At 42.5% G+C, this 19,240-nt stretch overlaps 1 protein-coding gene across 8 annotated transcripts in view; it reads right to left on the reverse strand.

Moving 5' to 3' along the window:
* Nucleotides 1-19,240, reverse strand: part of LOC110291038 (myomegalin) — a 198,945-nt gene that overhangs the window by 40,153 nt on the left and 139,552 nt on the right. For all 8 annotated transcript variants that reach the window (XR_003836187.1, XM_029475075.1, XM_029475072.1 and 5 more), the window contains 3 exons: nucleotides 18,135-18,262; nucleotides 7,857-7,945; nucleotides 1,075-1,307 (listed from right to left, as the gene is read on the reverse strand). Coding sequence is in view for 7 of the 8 variants with exons in the window: in XM_029475075.1 (XP_029330935.1) it covers nucleotides 1,075-1,307; nucleotides 7,857-7,945; nucleotides 18,135-18,262 (450 nt within the window). In the remaining variant the exon portion in view is untranslated. The remainder of the gene's footprint in view (nucleotides 1-1,074; nucleotides 1,308-7,856; nucleotides 7,946-18,134; nucleotides 18,263-19,240) is intronic.

Here is a 19,240-nt window from a genome sequence, read left to right on the forward strand (position 1 = left end):
GCGCAATTGGATTGGAGCAGAAGCTGTGTTCCACTCACCAGAAGTCTTAAGATCCTGTGGCTGGTGTTGTGGGTAGCTGGCGAGTGTCAGCCGACTCTGAGCCCTAGCTACCCCGGTGCTTTTCTGACCAGAAGAGGCTTGTGGCCCTACATAGGCCGGATTTCTGCGGGGGACTTATCTTTGCCCTTTGTTCTCAGTACTTGTACAACTCTCAGAGCTTACGTTTGCATGGTAAAAAGATCACTACAAGTTTGCACATAAATTCAGGTTGTAAATTGAATAAGGTTATAACAGAGAATGCCTACATGCATATACACTAGGAGTAATTATTCCGCTTATCTTTCACCATTTATTAATAGATTACAGGATCATGGAAAGTTTAGGGCTATAACTAAGCCATCTTTGAAGTTTTGCTTAGATAAACCCAGTTAATTATTTTATCTCCTGTTTTTTCAACTGGAGTTCTGTGGGGTATATCATCTTTATGACCTTCAGTTAATGGTTTTTATAACCTCCTTGGAATGTGCCCTAAGTTTTAGAAGTCTGTTATTATCTCAGAAGCAATTAAGCAGTTCTGTTATAAAATGAACTTGAATGGCTTTTGTCTCCTTTGCCATTCTGAACAATGGTAACCCTTCCATGCTAGATGTTTCTGCAGAATAAACATTCTTTGTCTTTGCATACTATCTAAGTTGGGGTCTTTCTTCGGTGATTTTCAGACCTCCTCGTAGGCTCTTCTGGTTCTGTATACAGCAGTGACGCTTCCTGGTTAGATGATTATGGGTCCTGATCCAGAAGGCTGCACCCATATAACTAAGGTAGATTCTGTCTATTCATATACACCTGGACAGTAACAGTGAGCGTTATTATATTGAATTAAGTCCAGACTGCTTTAGTAAGAAAAGCTACTATCTAACACTCTCTAATACTATTAACTTTATCTAAAGAGTGTATGGAAGCATGAAGGCATGGCGCCTGTGATGTGGATGACCCTGGTGCAGCACCAATGCCTTGAGTGCAGAGGCAGGTTCCTGGCTATGGTAGCTCATGGTCTGGGGGAAAGTTGGGACATACCTGATGTGGGACACAGAGGAGAATCCTGCTTCCTCAATTTGAGCCTTTAGCTCCTTGAGTTCCGCCTCAGCTTTTCTCTTCTCCTCTAAGTGCTGGTGGATTTCAGCCCTCAGGTGGAGCATTTCCTCCTGAAGACACCTGTTACTGTCCTCTCCTACTGGGGAAGGGGGCTGAAGACATATGTTCTGGGTCTCCATGGTTGCCAGGCTTTTCTCCAAAGCCACCTTGATGAGCTGAAAGAGAATCAAGGTTTAAAGAAGTTAGGCCACTGGAGTTCACCCAAAATCACAAGAAAGGGCAGCTCCTAAAGGAAACAAAAGACAAAACTAAATGGTCTCCTGTTTAAGGTAGTCAGAAGGGCCTTGAGTTTGGCCTGGGAAGCAAGGATACAAATAGTAAGTAGGAAGAATTTGTTGTTGGACGAAGAAGAGAATCCAGAGATGGTTAGATGCACACATGCGCACACACACACACACACACACACACACACACACACACACGGAATGCAAACAAATGGGGGTTAACTTGATCTAGCAGATGCCAATACTGCAATGCTTCTCTTCATAGGGGGTAGAGTCCCTGATAGTCTGTCTCTACTTCACGCTGCTTTATTGACCCTTGAGCAGGAGCGCCTTGACTGTGAAGATCATGGCCCAAGATGCCAGGGCTCAGTGGCTAAGCCCCTGCCTACAACTCAGACTCCAAAGAGGAGATGAGGACTCAGGGCTCTAAGGAGGCAGCCAGCAGTCAGTCCCAAAATTAAGGTTTTGGGGCTTCAGGCAGGGCAAAGCAAGGCCAAGTCTACCAACAGCAGAAGAATCACACTGAGGGGTTGAAGGAAGCCACCCTACTGAGCACCCAGTTTTCCTTTTCCATTATTGCCCTTGTGCCAATGCTGTCAGCTAAATTCTGTCTGTAAATCTAAGCATGAGAGAAGAAAACTAAGTGGAAAATTTCACAATGCCTCTCTTCTTAAGGATTCTCTTGACATCATTCCAAAATGTTTCATTTGACACTGCCCTTAGGGTGCTTTTCCCCAAGTGGGAATTGTGAGTATTTAGACTTTCTTGTCATACGTATGGGACTTATCTCCAGCTGATCCCTACACATTAAAAAGGGTATTAATACAACTCAAAATCTGGGTGTGATAACCTACTTAGTGTGTGGCTATTTTAATGTAAGGATTTCCTCCTCCCTCCCTCCTTATTTTTTTGCCTTATATTGGCTTCAATCTCACTAGTACCCCAGGCTGTCCTTGAACTTTTGACTCTATTGGCTCGTCCTCCCAAGTGCTAGGTTTACAAGCAGGTGCTGCAGCACAAATCTTAACAGTACTTCCCATACTTCCCAGTCATTCTGGCTTCTCTTTCCTCTCAGTGACACTGTTTGGAAGTTATACTCAATTTCAGGACAATTTTGACTCCTACTCTCTACCGCCCCCCCATAGTAATTTGTTTTCTTTTATCTCTCTTAATATTGTGAGTCATGTTTGTCACTTATAAATTTATTCTGGTTATACAGACTCATATCCCACTTAACAAAAAACATTAAAATAGTTGATGTGCATCTCTATAAATCATGTAGTGGTCACATGACGAAAGATGATTCATATAATTAATTATGTTTTATGCATCCATCTAGGTCACTACCATATTGAACAGAATAGGGCCAGAGCAAGGTGTATGGGTCAGTGATTGATAGAGTAGCTTGGGTGGCCCCAGAGCTGTTGACCTTCGCTAGTCCTCTTAACAAAGCTAGGTCACACTTATGCTGTAGGTTTCTGGTAGCAATCATGCATAGCACACATGTAATGAATGCTATCTAGTACCACTGCAGCTGAAATTGTCAAGTGCTGTGCTGCTGTGTAGGAGAGAGTCATAGACATAGCTACAGGCATTCAATCCCATCTGTGCTTTCTGAGTCTAGTTGTGATTAGACTACAGACAATCTCCTTCTCTAAGATTGCTTCCAAGTGCAGTCAGCTGATGCCATCTCTACATGAACCGCCCAACATTTGTAAATAAATAATAAATAAATAAATAAATAAATAAATAAATAAATAATAGGATTAGGTATTGGGCAGGACACTTTTGAAGGCTTATTACCATAAACTTCACTTAACTTTGTGACATGCTGAGAGTGGTGGCCCATGCCTGTAAGTAATTACAGTACTTGGGTGGCTGAAGCAGGAGGACTGGAAGCCAGGCTAGCCTGGGCTACATAGTAAGGCCATTTCAAAGGCCCTGAAAATAGTGAATACGTAGGCAAAAATAAATAAGTAAACTTTGTAATCTTACCGCTCTATATAAAGCATTTGCAATGAACATAACAAAAATTACCACTAGACTTGAACAGGGACAAAATAATCATTCTTTTCTTAACACTATGCTTAAAAGTAGCGTCCAGCTTTAATGAGGCCTATTCATTAACAAAATACTTTCCTGTGTATGTATTTTATTGATTTCAGCAACCTGTTTTCTTTCAAAGGAAAACATTTTGGCTCATAAAATATGGATGCCAGATGGACCTTAAGACTCATCTACTATGATTTCTCATTTTAAAATAAGGAAATAAATCATTGTAAATGATTTATAGACTCAGAGGTGTCCAACATTATGATACAGCAATATGGCATATTATAATCTACCCATTTGCAGGGCTGCATTCATAGCTATTCTAGGGCATATGGGACCACAGGCTGAATACATCTGGTGAGATCCGGTCACTGTCCAGCCTAGTGTGAGTTTTCACAGCCCTGAAAGAAAAAGGTTTGTTTGTTTGTTTTACTAACTTTATAATTTAAAAATAATTTGTGAAAACTGAATTGGGATCTCGATGCTCTGTTAACTTTTACCACCTATGGGAAGCAAGTATTACCATACTTTTTCCCAAGTAAAACTCAGTGTATGTGATACTAGTGTGACACTTCTGGGTCCAGTTTTAAATCATAATACTCTTAGCAGTTTTTCATATCCCTAACCCCCTTGTGCCATCACTTTTCTGGAATTTAACATTTTTGAATGTTTCATAGACCTACTTCAGATCTGCGCTTTTGCTAGAATGGAGTTGCTTGGTTTTCACCTTCTCGCTTCATACTCCTCACAGAGGTCAATTTTCAGACAATATTAAAGATATTAGGAAGCCATCATTTCTCAAATCAGTGTTGCTCATTATTAGGAAAATAAAGAGTTCTACTACAAGGAGCGATCACCTCACATGTATCAGAATGTTGATGTATATATTTTAAGAAAGACACTATGCAGGAGGTTCTGGGCTCTTTCCTCAGGAACACACACACACACACACACACACACACACACACACACACAAGATAAGGAGAAAAGAGTAAGAAAGAGCATTCATTTATTATTAGGATGGTAAAACACTAGACAGAACTACTCTGAGGTCCAGGATCTCTACTTTGGGGTATACTTCCAAAGGAGCTGAATCAGCATGTGAATTGACATGGGCACGCCCTCTCCAACACTATTCGCAAACGCTACACATGGAGCCAACCTGGGTGTCTATGAATTCATGAGCAAAGAAAAATTAATGAGTCTGAAAAAAGAGGGGATATCCTGTTATTCGCTTAAACCTGGAGGACATTAGGCTGTTGCAGTGATTCCTTACCCCCAATAACCCCAAATAAAAAACACACAACTCTGCCGTAATTTCTAACCCCAAATAAAAAACACACAACCCGGTTATTATATTTATAATCTATATGCCTAGATTGGGTAGGTCTATCATTATCCTAACGTATTCCCCAGCTATGAGACCCCTTGTTACTTGCAGCTTCTCCAGTCCATGTGGTTCTGCTCCATATTGGCATCTACCTTCTCTTCCTCCATCCTCTCTCCTCCTCTCTCTTCTCTAAGACTTCTAGTCCCACGTTTTCCCTTCCACTGCCCAATCACAAGCTCTAGCCTTTATTTGACCAGTTAGAATGGGAAAAAAGTTCACATGAGATCTGCTGAGTACTCGATCTACCCCTTGTCATGGGCAGTCCTTCTTGAGGAAGCAGAATTAACATAAGAATGCAAACAGCACTTGGGCAACCCACAACATTAGGCTATGTGAAATAAAGCTGCACACAGAAAACAAATACCACCCCTCTTCCTTACATGACTTATGTGTGGGATCTAACACAGCTGAGCCAACTGAATAAAGTACAAAGAGGAATGGCTGGTGGTGGCCAGAGTTCTAATTTCCTCAAATAAAACTCAGTGCGTGTGTAGTGTAACTCCTCTGGGTCTAATTTTAAATTATAATCCTCTACAACATATGGGGAGGAGGATACAGTGGGGACTTGAAAAGTCACAATGCTTCATCCAGACAGAAGGAATGGACTTTGACATCGATTGTTCAACATGGTGACCATAGTTATCATTAAGTATAAAGGTAACTAAGTAAATTTCAAACATCATAAAAAACCAAAAGTAGATGAGGTATGGTTGTCTTGATTAACTTGGCTTAATTATTTGACTATATATGTATATATCAAATCATCACATTGTACTCTGTGTATCTAATTATGATTTTATGATAAAATATTACTACTTTGAAATAGCTTTTCTGAAAGAAAGGGTGGTTTAGTTTTCTGCCTTCTTTGCATGTGGACTTGACTACTGATAAGTTTTTTTTTTTTTTTCTGCATTGCAGATGTTCAAATGATCAGCAATGGCTGACTGCTCTCCAGTGTCCTTTGTGGCATCTCCTAGGCACTTATTACAGTCTTTACATCTCTTTGAGACTGTAATTTTGTGAGCAATGGGAAGATGACTGTCGTGGTCATGCTTTCTGAGGTAACCGACTTCCTAGAAATGAGAAAAGAAACTAGGCTTTCTTTGATTCTCTCCAGGAACACAAATCCAACTGTGTTTGTTAGGGAAAGTATGTAGAGCTAAGTTAAGAGGGAGTGTGGAACCAACAATAAAGTTTATCTCCCAAGGATACAATAAGAATTCAGATGCTAATCTTAAAAGGACCATTTCCCTGGAAACAAGCAAACAAATCTTTAGAATCTGGACACACGGTAGTTATGGCAAAGCAAGCTTTATTTAATTGTTAACAAGAGAGTCACAACTCAAACCCCACAAAAGATGAACTGAACTTACAAGGGGCTTCATATACAACATCATACACCAAGCTCTTCCTATTCAAAGCTGGAAATCAGTTTTCAAGAAAAGGTGATAGGAAGAAAACGGTGCTTACCCAAAGATTCCTCATCCAGAGGGCATACTTGTCTGTCTATTAAGAATAAAGCCTTGATCTGAAGGTTTGATACCTCATAATTATACTGAGCATTTCCTGTGCTAAGTACTAAGACAAGCACTGTGATGTGCCAGAGTAAACTCCAGGGTGGTTGTAGAAGGTACTGACCTTCTCAAAGTAGAGTCTGGTCATCTTGGTGTGAGGCTACAGAAAAAGACTGGGGAAGAAATGGCTTCACAAACCAGTTTGCCTGCAAGACTTGCAGCAGCAGGAATAGTTAGAGCACAGCAGTCCGAATCTGATGGTCATAACATCAGGGTCTTCTGTTTATTTAATCTGACGTTATTCCTGCCCCACAGCTGTTATAACCATTGCATCTGGCCAACACTCCAATCAGTTGGAGTAGACTTCTGTCCGACCTGCATATTCTCTCACCCAGAGGTCCTTGACGAGATCGGGGAGGGAGGGGCAGAGACATCTGTGCACCCAGGCAGTGGTGTATGTAATTAAAACTGCAGCATATTAGTCAGTGAGGAGGACTCAGATGAAGCAAACCCAAAAGAGCAGCTAATGCAAAATGTTCGAGGGAGGAGTGAAGGGTTGTCATGGCTACAGCAACAGAAAGGAGAGCTTGATAGAAAGTAAAGACACTCATGATGAAGTCTAGTATCCCAGACACACTCCGGTCCTCAGGAGACCCAAACAATGTCAGATTCTATTCAGTTAGGGTCTGTGTGCACTTGGCTTCTTCTTGTCAGTTTAATGGATGTTCTTTGTCTTGCACAGAAAATGTACAGGCCACAAGCCTCATTTCCCCTGCAAGTGTTTCTAGTAGCCCCAAGGAAGATTGCACTAGGAAAGTCCAGTTTCTTTCTAGAGGTGGTCCTCTATCACTGCAACGACTTAAGAGCCACAGGCATTTAGATATGACTGTTAATTGTCACCAGGCAAGGGAGAGACACTCAGTTCCAATGATCACTAAAGGTGACTTAAGCTCTGAGGTCTGGGACATTCAGTCTTGGCCTGGAGACCTTACACTTTCTCTGAGGGTGGGCCAGTGCCAGATTCTGAGGCTTGGCAGGGCTGGCTACTGGGTAGTGTGTCAGAACGCAGAGCAAAGCTCTCTTCTACTTCACTGAGAAAGATCCCTGCCATGGAGGCACTCCAATCCTCTGGGAGTTTCTCAGCCAGCTCTCTTAGGCAGGCTGGAGGCCTTGCTGTTCCCCAGACAGCCCTTCAATGCCTCCCTGTCTTCTGTTTCGTCTTTCGCTCACAAAAGCCAAAGAGGGGAAGCATCCATTGTCTTGTAAGTAAAAATCCTTCTGAAGCTAAAGCTACAGGTGGTCAATAGGGACAAAGGTGGGTAGGGAAAAGAAGCAGAAATAAGAAATAGGGGTAGTGAAAACAAAGACTGAACAGGGAAAGAGTGAGGGGGAACAGGGAGCAGAGCGGGGGAGTGGGTTACATAAAAGATGTCCTCACTCCCGGCGCACGGAGGCTGAAGGTGAGAATCAGATCAGAGACTGTTCCTTCCACCCTGGAAACCCTCACACCTGACACCGACTTACTTGCTGGTGGCTGGTGTGTGCAGCCTCCTCCTCAATGCTGTCTGTGAACTCCGTGCTTGTATCTTCAGTCTCATCGCCTGCAGTAGCACCTGGAAGAGAGTCCAGAAGAGAAAGGTGACTCCTTCACAGATGGCTCCCAGGCGGCAGGTATGGTTACATGCTTTGCCGGCTACCTCTGATTTCTTCCGTTCTTCATACTCTTGGCCCTTCAGTGGAAGGGAAGACAGAACCAAGCCTTCTCCTATGTCAATGTTAGTTTCCTTCTAATACTAAGGCCAAACCTCAAAACAAACTCACTTTAACTATCCAGCTACACTTCAGAAACCTTTAGAGTAGCAGTTCCTCTCCCCTATTTCAATGAATTCTTCTCTACTCGGCTTACAGAGTAATATCCTCTTAACATGGCCAGACATTACTAACCTATCTCCCACCACTGACTGCTGAGCAGGACCCTTGTTTCCCAAGATGGGAGCAATCCCTCTCCTCTCACACTCCTCCACTGTTGGGATGGAGTGTGTGTGTGTGTGTGTACACATAGGGTGACAATATCTCTGAGGACGTCATCTCTGGGGTTCTTTGTCTCACAGAGGTCCAGATCAGAATGTGAGGCCCAGGGTGACTCAGGGGCTTTCTAATTCCTTCCTCTAGCCACACCTCCTCCACAGCATTCACATCTCCTCTATCAGTGCTAACATCCCTTGCCTGGAAGATTCTCTGCACTGCTCTGCTCAAATGCTATAGAGTCTCATCCTTTCATTGTCCAGTGATCTGCCCATCACCCTAGAGCACAGGCACCTATATCCTGTTGCAAGGAACAAGAAGCTGCAGTTAGAGGTCTGGGCAAAGGTCCAGGCTGGTGCTGGGCAAGACAAACTTCCTTGAGGATGGCCTTGTTCTGTATCTGCACTGTTTAAGACAGAAGATTGTGGCCAGGAGTTTATATTAAATGGCCATATGTGGCTAGTGGCTACAATATAGGATAGTATAAACATGTAGCATTTATTCCTTTTAGAATTGGTTATAATTAAAGATCATCAATGAAATTCTACATTAAGAACTGTGATGCACATTGCTGATTTCCCCCCTCAGAACATCAAAGAAAATCTATTGTGATACTTTTGTATCTCATGGTGTTTGCCAAGTTAGGAAACATTAAGATCTACTTCTATCCTGCCTCAGCAACCAACCTGTTAAAATCCTCTTTTATCTACTGAGAGACCCGGAGCTCAAAGAGACTCTGTGGTTAGTCTAAAGTTAAAAAGCTGGTTCTGTTAAGATATGGGTTAGCCAATCAAGGGTCTGGTCTCAGGATGGCAAACCTGAGTTTCTTATAGTGGCAAATCTGATTGCTTCTTCCATGACCAAAGAACTCCATCTTGAGCTCAGATGCCATTAACTACTTCTGTATACCAAGCAGAAAGTGGGCATCTCACATCTATCTTCCAGTTCTTAGTGTCTGCAAGTCTGTGCAAGTGTACTTGTAATGGCTTGTTCATTTTCATCAACCGACTAAGAGGTAAGTGATAAGTGTGCTGTTCTAAGAGCTTAAGGCCCCCAGGCTTCACTGTGAGTCCTGCTATACTTTCACAGGAGAACAGGATTCTAACCAGTAAAACCAGGAGGCAGCTATATCACTCAGCATCTTTAGAGACCCACTGCGGCCAGCATACAGCAAGATTTTCCAACTACTCCCTTCAATGGCAGAATCAGCTTCCAGGGTCCTGGTAAGTAGAGGTGAATGAACATCTTCCCTAAGCCTGAGCTGCTTTGAAAACCCACAACAACCTGAATGCCAAGTCACTGATGACTTCTGTATCACACTTATTTTAAGAAAATGGACCCTGTCCAACAGTAGACATGACACTTCTCCCCCTCCAAAGAAAATGATTTTCCCACTCAGTGACAGATCAGGAAAGCAACTTTGCTCATTGCTTCCCTTTTGAGCTAGAAAATGACTCTGAGAGGCAAGACAGCCCCGTGAGGCCAGCATTCCCACGTCCCTCTTGCTGGCCTGTGCCATCTGCTCTGTGCTGAGTCCATATCCCTTAGTCATCCTGCACTAGGTCCCAGGAGGAAGGTGGGGGCACTTTTAGCTGCTAGAGCCACATTTTGACACTCTTCTTAAACCAGTAGGATGGGACAAGGTGCCTTGTTTCTGGCTTCTTCAGAAATTAGATTCAGATAAAAGGAAAATATACCTGGGGCTGGAGAGATGGCTCAGTGGCTAAGAGCACTGGCTGCTCTTCCAGAGGTACTGAGTTCAAATCCCAGCAACCACATGGTGGCTCACAACCATCTCTTATGGGGTCTGATGCCTTCTTTTGGCATGTAGGTGTATATGCAGATAGGGCATTCATATACATGAAATCTTTTTTTTTTAAAGAAAAAAAAATATGCCCACTTAGGCCAACCCTCTACTACATGGAGGCTTTGTTTCTCTCTCCCTTAGTGGAGCTTAATGGTTACTTTGCTCTTTTGCTGAAACCAGAAATGCTGAAAATGTGTTTGAGAATAAACCCAAAACCCAAAAGAAAATAGAGTAAGTCTGTTGTCTCACAAGGTCCTACTTAGAAGTGGTCATTAGACAGTCCTCTTTCTGTAATGATTTCACTTTTTTAATGGAAGAAATGTTTTAGGGCTGCCATGTGGCTCAGCGTTAGAGTCCTGCCTAGTGAAGGCCTTGGTTTGATGCCCACCACCATGCCAAAGGCCTGGTGGCACACACCCGTCACCCCGGTACTTGGGAGGTGGAAGCAGGAGTATCAGGAGGTGAAGGTCTTTCTCAGCTACATAGTTTGTTTGAGGCCAGTGAGACCCTGCCCTCACTGACCCTTCTAAGAAAAAGACAAAAGAATGTTTTGTAAAGGAATTTCTTTCCCAAGCTTTTTACCAGGCAACTGAAAACGACTTTTGTAACTATCCCGGGATAGTTTAGCTTTTCAGTTTAAGTGGAAGAGATCAGAACTTTCAGAACTGACCGTCTGCTCATTTTTGATAACGTGTGAGATTCTCTGAGAATTAGAAATGGCTTTCTCTGAGATGAAGCTTTCCATGTTAGCACATACACGTGACTGAAATCCCATCACTCTTGTCTCAGAGCCGTCGGTGTTTGTTCTCAGTGCTGCTTAGACATTCCTAGGCCCCGCAGCACATGGAGTGGAGGCGATGCCACACTCTTCATGCGTACTTACTTGTTTTCTACCAGCAATATCATTTTACAAAGCTCGCAGAAATAAAACAAGGCTCTTAAAGGTAACACTTCCAGTGTTCCTGAAAGCTTACGCAGTCTGCAAACACAAGGCATTCTCATCAGTGAGGCAGAAACTCACACCTTTGTGGTATTTTTAAATTGAAGATGGCACGGTGATTAGGAATGTGCCAGACCATCTGCTGGAAACTGCTTTTGCCTCTGGTTATGTGACTTTAATTAGGGTTAGAAGTTGCTATCTGTTCCAGGCAGCTGTTGTGAACTTCAAACAACTTCAGACTTCAAAGGCTTTGTGGATGGTGTGTGCTTAGAGCAGTGCTTGGCACACTGTGTAATCACTGGGTCTTACCCTTACACAGTAGCCTTTTGCTATTGCTGGTGAACTGAAGTGGTCCTTGGGCTGAGAGGCTGCGGGGCTAGCAAGGCTGGAGGCCACAGAACCTAACTAAACCTAGGCAGCAGGGCCCAGCTGTAGCCCAGATGTTACTGATTTTTGCCTGCATGCCTTTTTTTTTTTTTTTTTCTGAATTACTGCTTCATAGAACATGTGGGAAAGCCCAGGCTGTCCCCAGTGTGATCCCTTTTGAAAAGCTGTCATCACCATCGTCAAATTAGAACTGCCGTGAAATACCACTACACATAAATAATCTTCATAGGAAAACGTATGCATTTTCCTTTTAATTCTTAGTCATGTGAAAACTGGGTAGGGTCAAGGCATTCTCCCCAAATTCCACTCTGGTCATTATTTCCCTTACTTATAAGGGAACAGCAAGAAGTGATACTTTCCCACAGTAACTTCAAACTTGTGGGGTCATGTGTAACTTATTTTGAAAATGAATTTGAAGAGTTGAAGCTCACAGTGAGGGTTAAGTGTGTGGGTCAACTCTTTCCCTGAGGAGCCTGCAAGGTGTTCCCTGACCCACCTCACTTCCATTCCCAGTCACTCTGCCATGCGCTCTTTATCGGAACACTCATGTTTTCACATCACAAACCAAGTCTTGCTGGCTCAGTATCATGATGCTGCATGTGAATCAAAAATATGCTACAACACTGCAGTTTTTCCTGCACCCATCCCCTTCAGCACTGTATTGATGTCGGGATTCTTTACAATTCTCCTTAGCTTCTGCTGAGACTTTTTCTTTCTTTTTGTCTCTTCTTTCTCTTTTTCTTTCTTTCTTTCTTTCTTTCTTTCTTTCTTTCTTTCTTTCTTTCTTTCTTTCTTTTCTTTCTTTCTTCCTTCCTTCCTTTCTTTCTTTTTCTTTTCCTTCCTTCCTTCCTTCCTTCCTTCCTTCCTTCCTTCCTTCTCTCCCTCTCTCTCTCTCTCTCTCTCTCTCTCTCTCTCTCTCTTGATAGATGCTGGTCTTGGAAAGTAAGCAGCAGAGCTCTTACCAGCAGCCAAGCCTCTTTATAATGCACCTCTGTCTCTCAAATGAATGTTTCCTAAGAGGGCTGTCCACTGTGAATATTACTAAGAAGCTGTGTTAAATGACTGAAAAGCAAATAATAATCAAATGGCTGTCCAGGGTACAGAATCTCAATAGGACTTTCATGTCTACTTTTCTTACAGGTTGTTTATTCAATGTCTCACCTATCTTAAACTACTAGGGCATGTATAGATGAGGGCCGTCCAGATCAGAAGACACACCCACAGTCTCTGTCCTCTACAGTGACTATCCTGTCAAGGAACTCTTTGTTTGTGGCGTTTTCTTCAAGGAACAGAAGATGCATGTTCCTGGAGGGACACTAAGTAAGAGCTGGCGCCACCCACTACAGCAACTGGCCCTCAGACTGGCCTGCATTTACTGCTTCTCTTCAGCAGGGAGAATGAGAAGAGATTTGTTAGACAAGTCCATTTCAGTGCTACAGAAAAGCACAATGCTGGCTGTTTGTTTGTCTTGCTTTCTTGAGAGGAAATGTGTTTCCTCTTCTTTAAACAAACATGCATGCATGGGGTCTGATTCTGACTTGGAATTTTAGTACAATGATCAATAGACTGACTCCTATATAGGAAAAAAAAAAAAAGATAAGAGCTTTCCCTATCTTTTCTCACAAATCTTTAAGAACGAAACCAAATAGCTTCTGTTGGCCTTTGATACTTTTATTGGATCAGTAACAAGTTTTGGTGTCTCGACTAAATTGCCTGATATCCTAACAGACATCTAAGCAAGCGCAGCTCCACTGCACAGCGATTTACAGTTTACTAGCACAGTTACATGGAGAACGGGCTTTGAGTGAGTAAGCTTAACCTGTGAGGAAGTCCTGGAAATAACTTTAGTGCCAAGTCTCCTGATCACGTGTCACATCCTTCTTCATTTGAAGCTGTCAATCACGTTTTCTCAACAGCCCTCAGAATCTCACTGATAAGTGAACAACACTGCTTTTTATTGTTAAATAATATCTCAAACATTGAAATGCATGGCCTAGAGAAAACACCTGTCTATGTACATGCTCCTAAAGCTCTTAGTTGCGCAGTGAATCTCAGCTGCACAAAGCAGGTACAGCCTTAGCCACCAACAGCAAGTTTACCAGTCTCTGCCAAGGTCTAGGGACCAGGACTCATGTGTCTAACACTCCTGCCTCTCAGGCTACCGTAGAGCAAACATTTTGTGATACTGTTGGACATTCTTTTTTATTTTTCCAGCTTTAGCATAAGGAGGGCAATATAATAAAGACTTTAATTTCTGGAATTTGACTTTAAACAATGAGAAAGGAAAAAAAAAGTATATCACTTTGTAAGTTGAATTATTTTTACCTGAAATCTGGTAAGACCTTGGCTATGTAGTTTTTTTGTGTTTTTTTTTTTTTTTTTTTATTTCCCTTCCATTTCTCACTCTCTGCTGCTGGTAAATTCCAATGCTAAGTTTTATTTGGAAAAACTCATTCTGGCTTGTGTGATTATATAGAAAAAACTAAGGACTTACCTTCTGTCAGTGCTCAGGGGGCATACAGGTCATGTGTTCATTTTTTAATTATAATGAAACGCTTTAATTAAACCATTGCTGCAAACGGCATTAGAGCGACTTCAGTCCATAAGCCAAATTGTAGTGAGATCTGAAGCTCTTACCCTAGAGAAGTCATTGCCATGTTCGACCTACTCATGCATCTTTGGTTTCTGTTACCGGATTGCCATAGATGGACTTTCCATGTCCAGATGCTTGCTTTTCTCTAGAGTATAAATGGGTCTAGACTAACAAAAGGAGAAGAAAAGTATGCTGAGCTTCAACTGAAGAGGAATGAGGAAATGCACGCCTGCATCTCTAAACAGGAACACTAACTCCATCTGTTCTGTGTCAGTCCTCAAGTTACATGGCTTTCCTAGCATCCTAGGAAGTGTGTACCCCTTTCCTGCAGGCCACGGACAGTGAACCTGCTAAATACAACTAAGACCCTTGTTGAAGAGATAGCTGAGGGGTTTGGGGAGCTCTGAAAGTGAAGATTTTGTGACTCCTAAAAAGATCATGAAAGTCGAGACTTCTCACAGGAAGTTTCTGAGTAGGTAGGTCTAGTTTTCAGAACCACGGCATTCAAACGATGTCTGAGCAATGGGATCAGAGTTTTGCAGTGACAGCTTGAGTAAACAAACTTGGCTTCATAGTCAGGTGCTCAGGCAGCCAATCAAATGTTACTTCTGAGAAGGAAGCAGGTGTCAGCCCAGTGTGACCCAAAGCTTCTCCTCCTGACCATGAGACTCCAGATCTAGTGTGCAGACTAGAAGGGAGAGAGCTGAATTTTCTCTATTTTCTATGCTCTGATCTCAGCTCTCACCACCTAGATACTGAACTAGGAGCACAAACAGTGGCAGGACTTTATGCATCTCCTCCTGAGAAGCCCTGCATATGTAAACTGTAAGTCTAATCTACCAAACCCTTCTAAGGAGACTCTTTCTGAAGGAGGTAGCATCCTACATGGGTTTTGATTTCCTTTATCCTTAAGAGGTTTCCTTCCTCAGATCATATAGCTGAAAATGCTTTAAATTATAAACAAGAATGATGCGCTTTCCCTATGATTAGCAGCACTAAAAGCTTGCTGCTGTCTGTACCTGAACAAAGGGATGTGGGTATGGAGGCAGATGAGGCAGAAGCAGGGGGGAATGAAAAGCAAGCATGCATCATGCCAAAGCAGGGGAGGATGTATTAAAATAGGCCTGTTCCTTTCCAGAGGTTGTAACTTGGATAAGTTGCTAAAAATGGGATGTCAGAAAGATACTGAGTACTAGAAGCCCACCAACAGTTGGATTTCAACCTGCAGTAGAGGATTTAAGCTCAGTGGTACAGCACTTGCCTAGCATGCACAAAGTTCTGGGTTCAATCCCGCAAATCAGATGCACAGCACCAAAAGGAGAGAGTTAGAGAGAGCATGTCAAAAGGACTTACATTTTGTTCCGTAATGAATCATTTTTATAAGCCATTTTTAACCCAATAGTTCTACAAACTAGACTTACCTACTTGACCCTTTACAACTATTACACTGCAGATATTTCCCACTATTTATAAGGAAATATGAGACAAATGAAATCTATCAATAATGGATTTTTTAAATTAAAGTTCTATGGTTCTAATTAAACAAAAGCTAAGGGAAAAATCTACTTCATTATTTTTCTTTCAAGAAATTTCTTATGGGAGCACAAACTTCTGTAAGAACTTGATGCTTTAAAACTAAGTTTATTTTTTTATAATATTTAAAAAAAATCCAAACAAAGGCAGACACATTCAGCTAACATAGTCCATACTTCTACAGAGAAATGAAGATTACAGCATGCTAAATCCAATTATATGATATGAATGACGTGTAATCATAGTACCATCCACCTGTGGCTCACGCTGTACAATTCATCAGAACTCTGCTCGGTAGCTAGGTGTCAAATTATTGCACAAGCTTGTGGGCCAAGAGCATTCCCTCCGGGCAGCAAGGTCTCCACCCTCATTCTAGCATCAGGACCAGAAAGTCAGTACCAGATTTTATAGTCACATTTATGGAATTGATAACAAACTCTTAATTTACTTGTCTATCAACCTACTCTTGTTAGAGGTTGGCAGTTGCACTAATTATTAACCTTCATTATTATAATCCCTGTGAGCCCTTAGAACCCTAGAGATACCTAGCATTGAAACTTAATAGCAGCTTTGCAGAACTTTGTTGTCTATTGGTAAAGTTGAGTAAACACATTTCCTAATTGCCTTGTAATGACTAACAGGCTGGTCTTTAATTGTTTGACATGTCTATAGCTCAACTCTATTATTCTCTTCCTTGTTAGTTACATAAGGTTTGTTCAGGCAGGCCTTAGAGTATCTTAGAATGGCGTTACTAAGAACATGGGATGGCTCTGCTTCTGCATCTTCTATCTTTAATATTAAATGATTCCTTTCCGCCCTAAAGGTTGTAAAACTGTAATAGTACATCCGTTATAAGGAAGGCCATGGCTATCAATCTTTGTGAACTGCTTCATCAGAAGATTTCAAGTGCTTCTCTGGTAGAATATTTTCCTCCTGTCCACTTCAAGCTGATGGATACACATCAGTTAAAGACACAGCTGAGCTTACAGAATCTTGTGTAGAATTTAGAACACGTGCCATGTCAACACATGGATGTAGTGTGCCATGTCAAAAAAAAAATAAAAAAATAAATAAGAAATAAGAAGAAGAAAGGAAAGCTCAGTCTAGCTCGGGAAGGGGGCTCAGTTTTTCTCAGGGTGCTGGAAAGCCTGGATTATGTTACTTACACCCTTCAGCAGTAGAAAAGGTTCTGGGGCAGAATCCACAGCCCCTTGCAAGTAACCTGTTACTTTTCCTATTCTTGACATTTAAGATGCTAGAAATGAACTATCTACCACCTCTCCACCTGTCGGGTTGTCCCAAGAAAGCAGAGAGGGTGAGTAAAACCTACACGAGGTCTAAGGCCTCCTTCTGAGTGACCTGAACATGGCAGCATCTCACATCGACTTCTTACTCCACTATCAAGAAATACTCCCACCAAAGCAGAGGTCAATGAAGGAAGCCACCCGCTTCACCTCCTAATGAGCATCCAGGAATTATACTTTCCCTGATCTGGGGATCCTGGAAACTATTGCTCTTAAGGGGGATGCTGACAGGCAGGGGTGGCAGCCATGCCTCTAATCCAAGCACCCAAAGGTAGAAGCAGGCTCATCTCTGTGAGTTCAATGCCAGTCTGGTTTACACAGTGCATTTCAGGCCAGTCACAGTGATATCCTGTCTCAAACAAACAAATAAAATACCAAAAAACAAAACCAAAATAAAAAAAAAAAAGAAGGGTGGGAAATATCACATAGAAGATGATCTTTTTATCTAGAGGATTCTGACTTGGGAAACCGGTTTTTAAAGTCATGTTCTGACTAAAAGCCATGCGTGAGGCTTGAAGAAACCCTAGGCCAGTGATCCGACTTCATCTTTCCCTAGACAGTCAACTCTGAAGAGGCCTTCGAGGGCAAATTTTATTGGAACACTAACGATCTCTGCTCCTGAGCTCGGCCCACACCCTCCTGTCTAGTTCTGATTATCCTTAGTGGGTTCTATACCCCTCCCCAAACTCACTCTCACGGGACTCTCTACCTTTCTCTCTAAACCTAAAACTCATACTTGATTCCTTTATTTGATTAAAAATTGCTTTCAAAGAACAGGATTTGATTGGATGGCAAAAATAATACACACACATGCATCTGATGACATGACGTGGGACTTGTGGCGTGGGTGGTAAGATGGGGGAGTAAACTTTATTGGCCCATGGAAGGGATAAAGGAATGAGGACAGGCCAGGGAGAAGAGCAGTGTGAATGGGAAATTAAAATGGAATGATTTAAGATGTGCAGTATGCTTCAAGACCTCGGTTAGCTAAGAACCAGGTCCGTGCAGGGAGTAAGGGAGACTCCAGCTGCTTCCCTTTGCCGCTACTGACAGCAGTCCTACCGTTACCATTAGTAAGTCACACTTGGTTCTGTCAAGTCAGACACAGCTTTCTGGTTAGTATAAACAGGGTTTCCATCCTGGGTTGCAGTGTGACCCGCCAGTGCTCAGAAGGCATGCTTGTGACGAGCTTGCACACTTTCCAGTTCCCCACCTCCAATGGCGGCCAGGGTCTCCAGCCTGCTTAAGCGCTCCAGGCTTCTTCCAAGAACTTCTTCTAGTCGAGTGCGTAACACCTGGGCCCCTTCCAGTTCCACCTGCAGAGTTCGGTCTCTCTCAGAGCTGATTAAACATGCCACATGGAAGGAAAATGGGTTAGCCATCAACTATAATGAGTCCATTCATTTCCGAAGAGCCATCTTTGTCACTCGGGCTATGAGATTTCCTAAAGTAACTAGTCTCCAGGACACAGTAAGTGAATGAATGCAGCCTTTATGTGGCATCTGTGTTCAATGCCAGGGGGTTAAGCAAGGCCTGCACCTTCCTACACAGCTTGTCCCTCTAGCTAGATTCTGGGCCACTTACACACAAAAATATATAGCACATTCCTACAGCAACAGCAGAGAAATGTCATTATGTGACTGAAAAACTAAAAAAACCCAAGAAAAATTAAATGTCAACTGAATCGAGAAGAGCTGAGGTTGGGGAGAGCTGTTCTGTCGCCTGCACCACCCTGCTGGAGCTTTGAGAGACCAGTTCCAAGGACAAGTGGCATTCCAGGCGCTCAGTGACACTTTCCCTGGCTTTCATTTTCCTGAGGTAGAAATAAAACACTTCTAAAGTCCAATGAAAAATTAGAGAAAACTGAATAATAAGTTTAAAAAGTGGTGAAGGAACAAAAAAGGCCAGGAAGGAAGGCAAGACAAAAATCTGAAGATGCTCTGAGAGGAGATATAAGGATATAGCACACTTAAGCCAGAACTGAGAAGTGTAAGAAAACATGGCCATCAGGGTGCTTACAGGTGACTCTGGGTGGAGTCACCCACAACACACACATTTCCTCCACTGTCCTTAAGCCAGCATTAGTGCACTGACAGCCTCACTGTTACAGCAGAGCAGGCTTTCACGGGACACAGGACAGAAATGGGAAGGCGCCCACAGAGCGTGCTCTCTATGCAAGGCATTCTTCTGCACTCCTGACCTGTCTAATCTTAGCAGTAATAAAGGGAAAAATCTATTTCTAACTTAAGATGTAGATGCTGAAGCTCAGGTCAATCCGCCCAACAAATCACAAAGTGAGTAGCATCCTTTTGTCCCTCT

Source organism: Mus caroli, chromosome 3 (genome assembly GCF_900094665.2).
Source record: "Mus caroli chromosome 3, CAROLI_EIJ_v1.1, whole genome shotgun sequence".
NCBI lineage: Eukaryota > Metazoa > Chordata > Mammalia > Rodentia > Muridae > Mus > Mus caroli.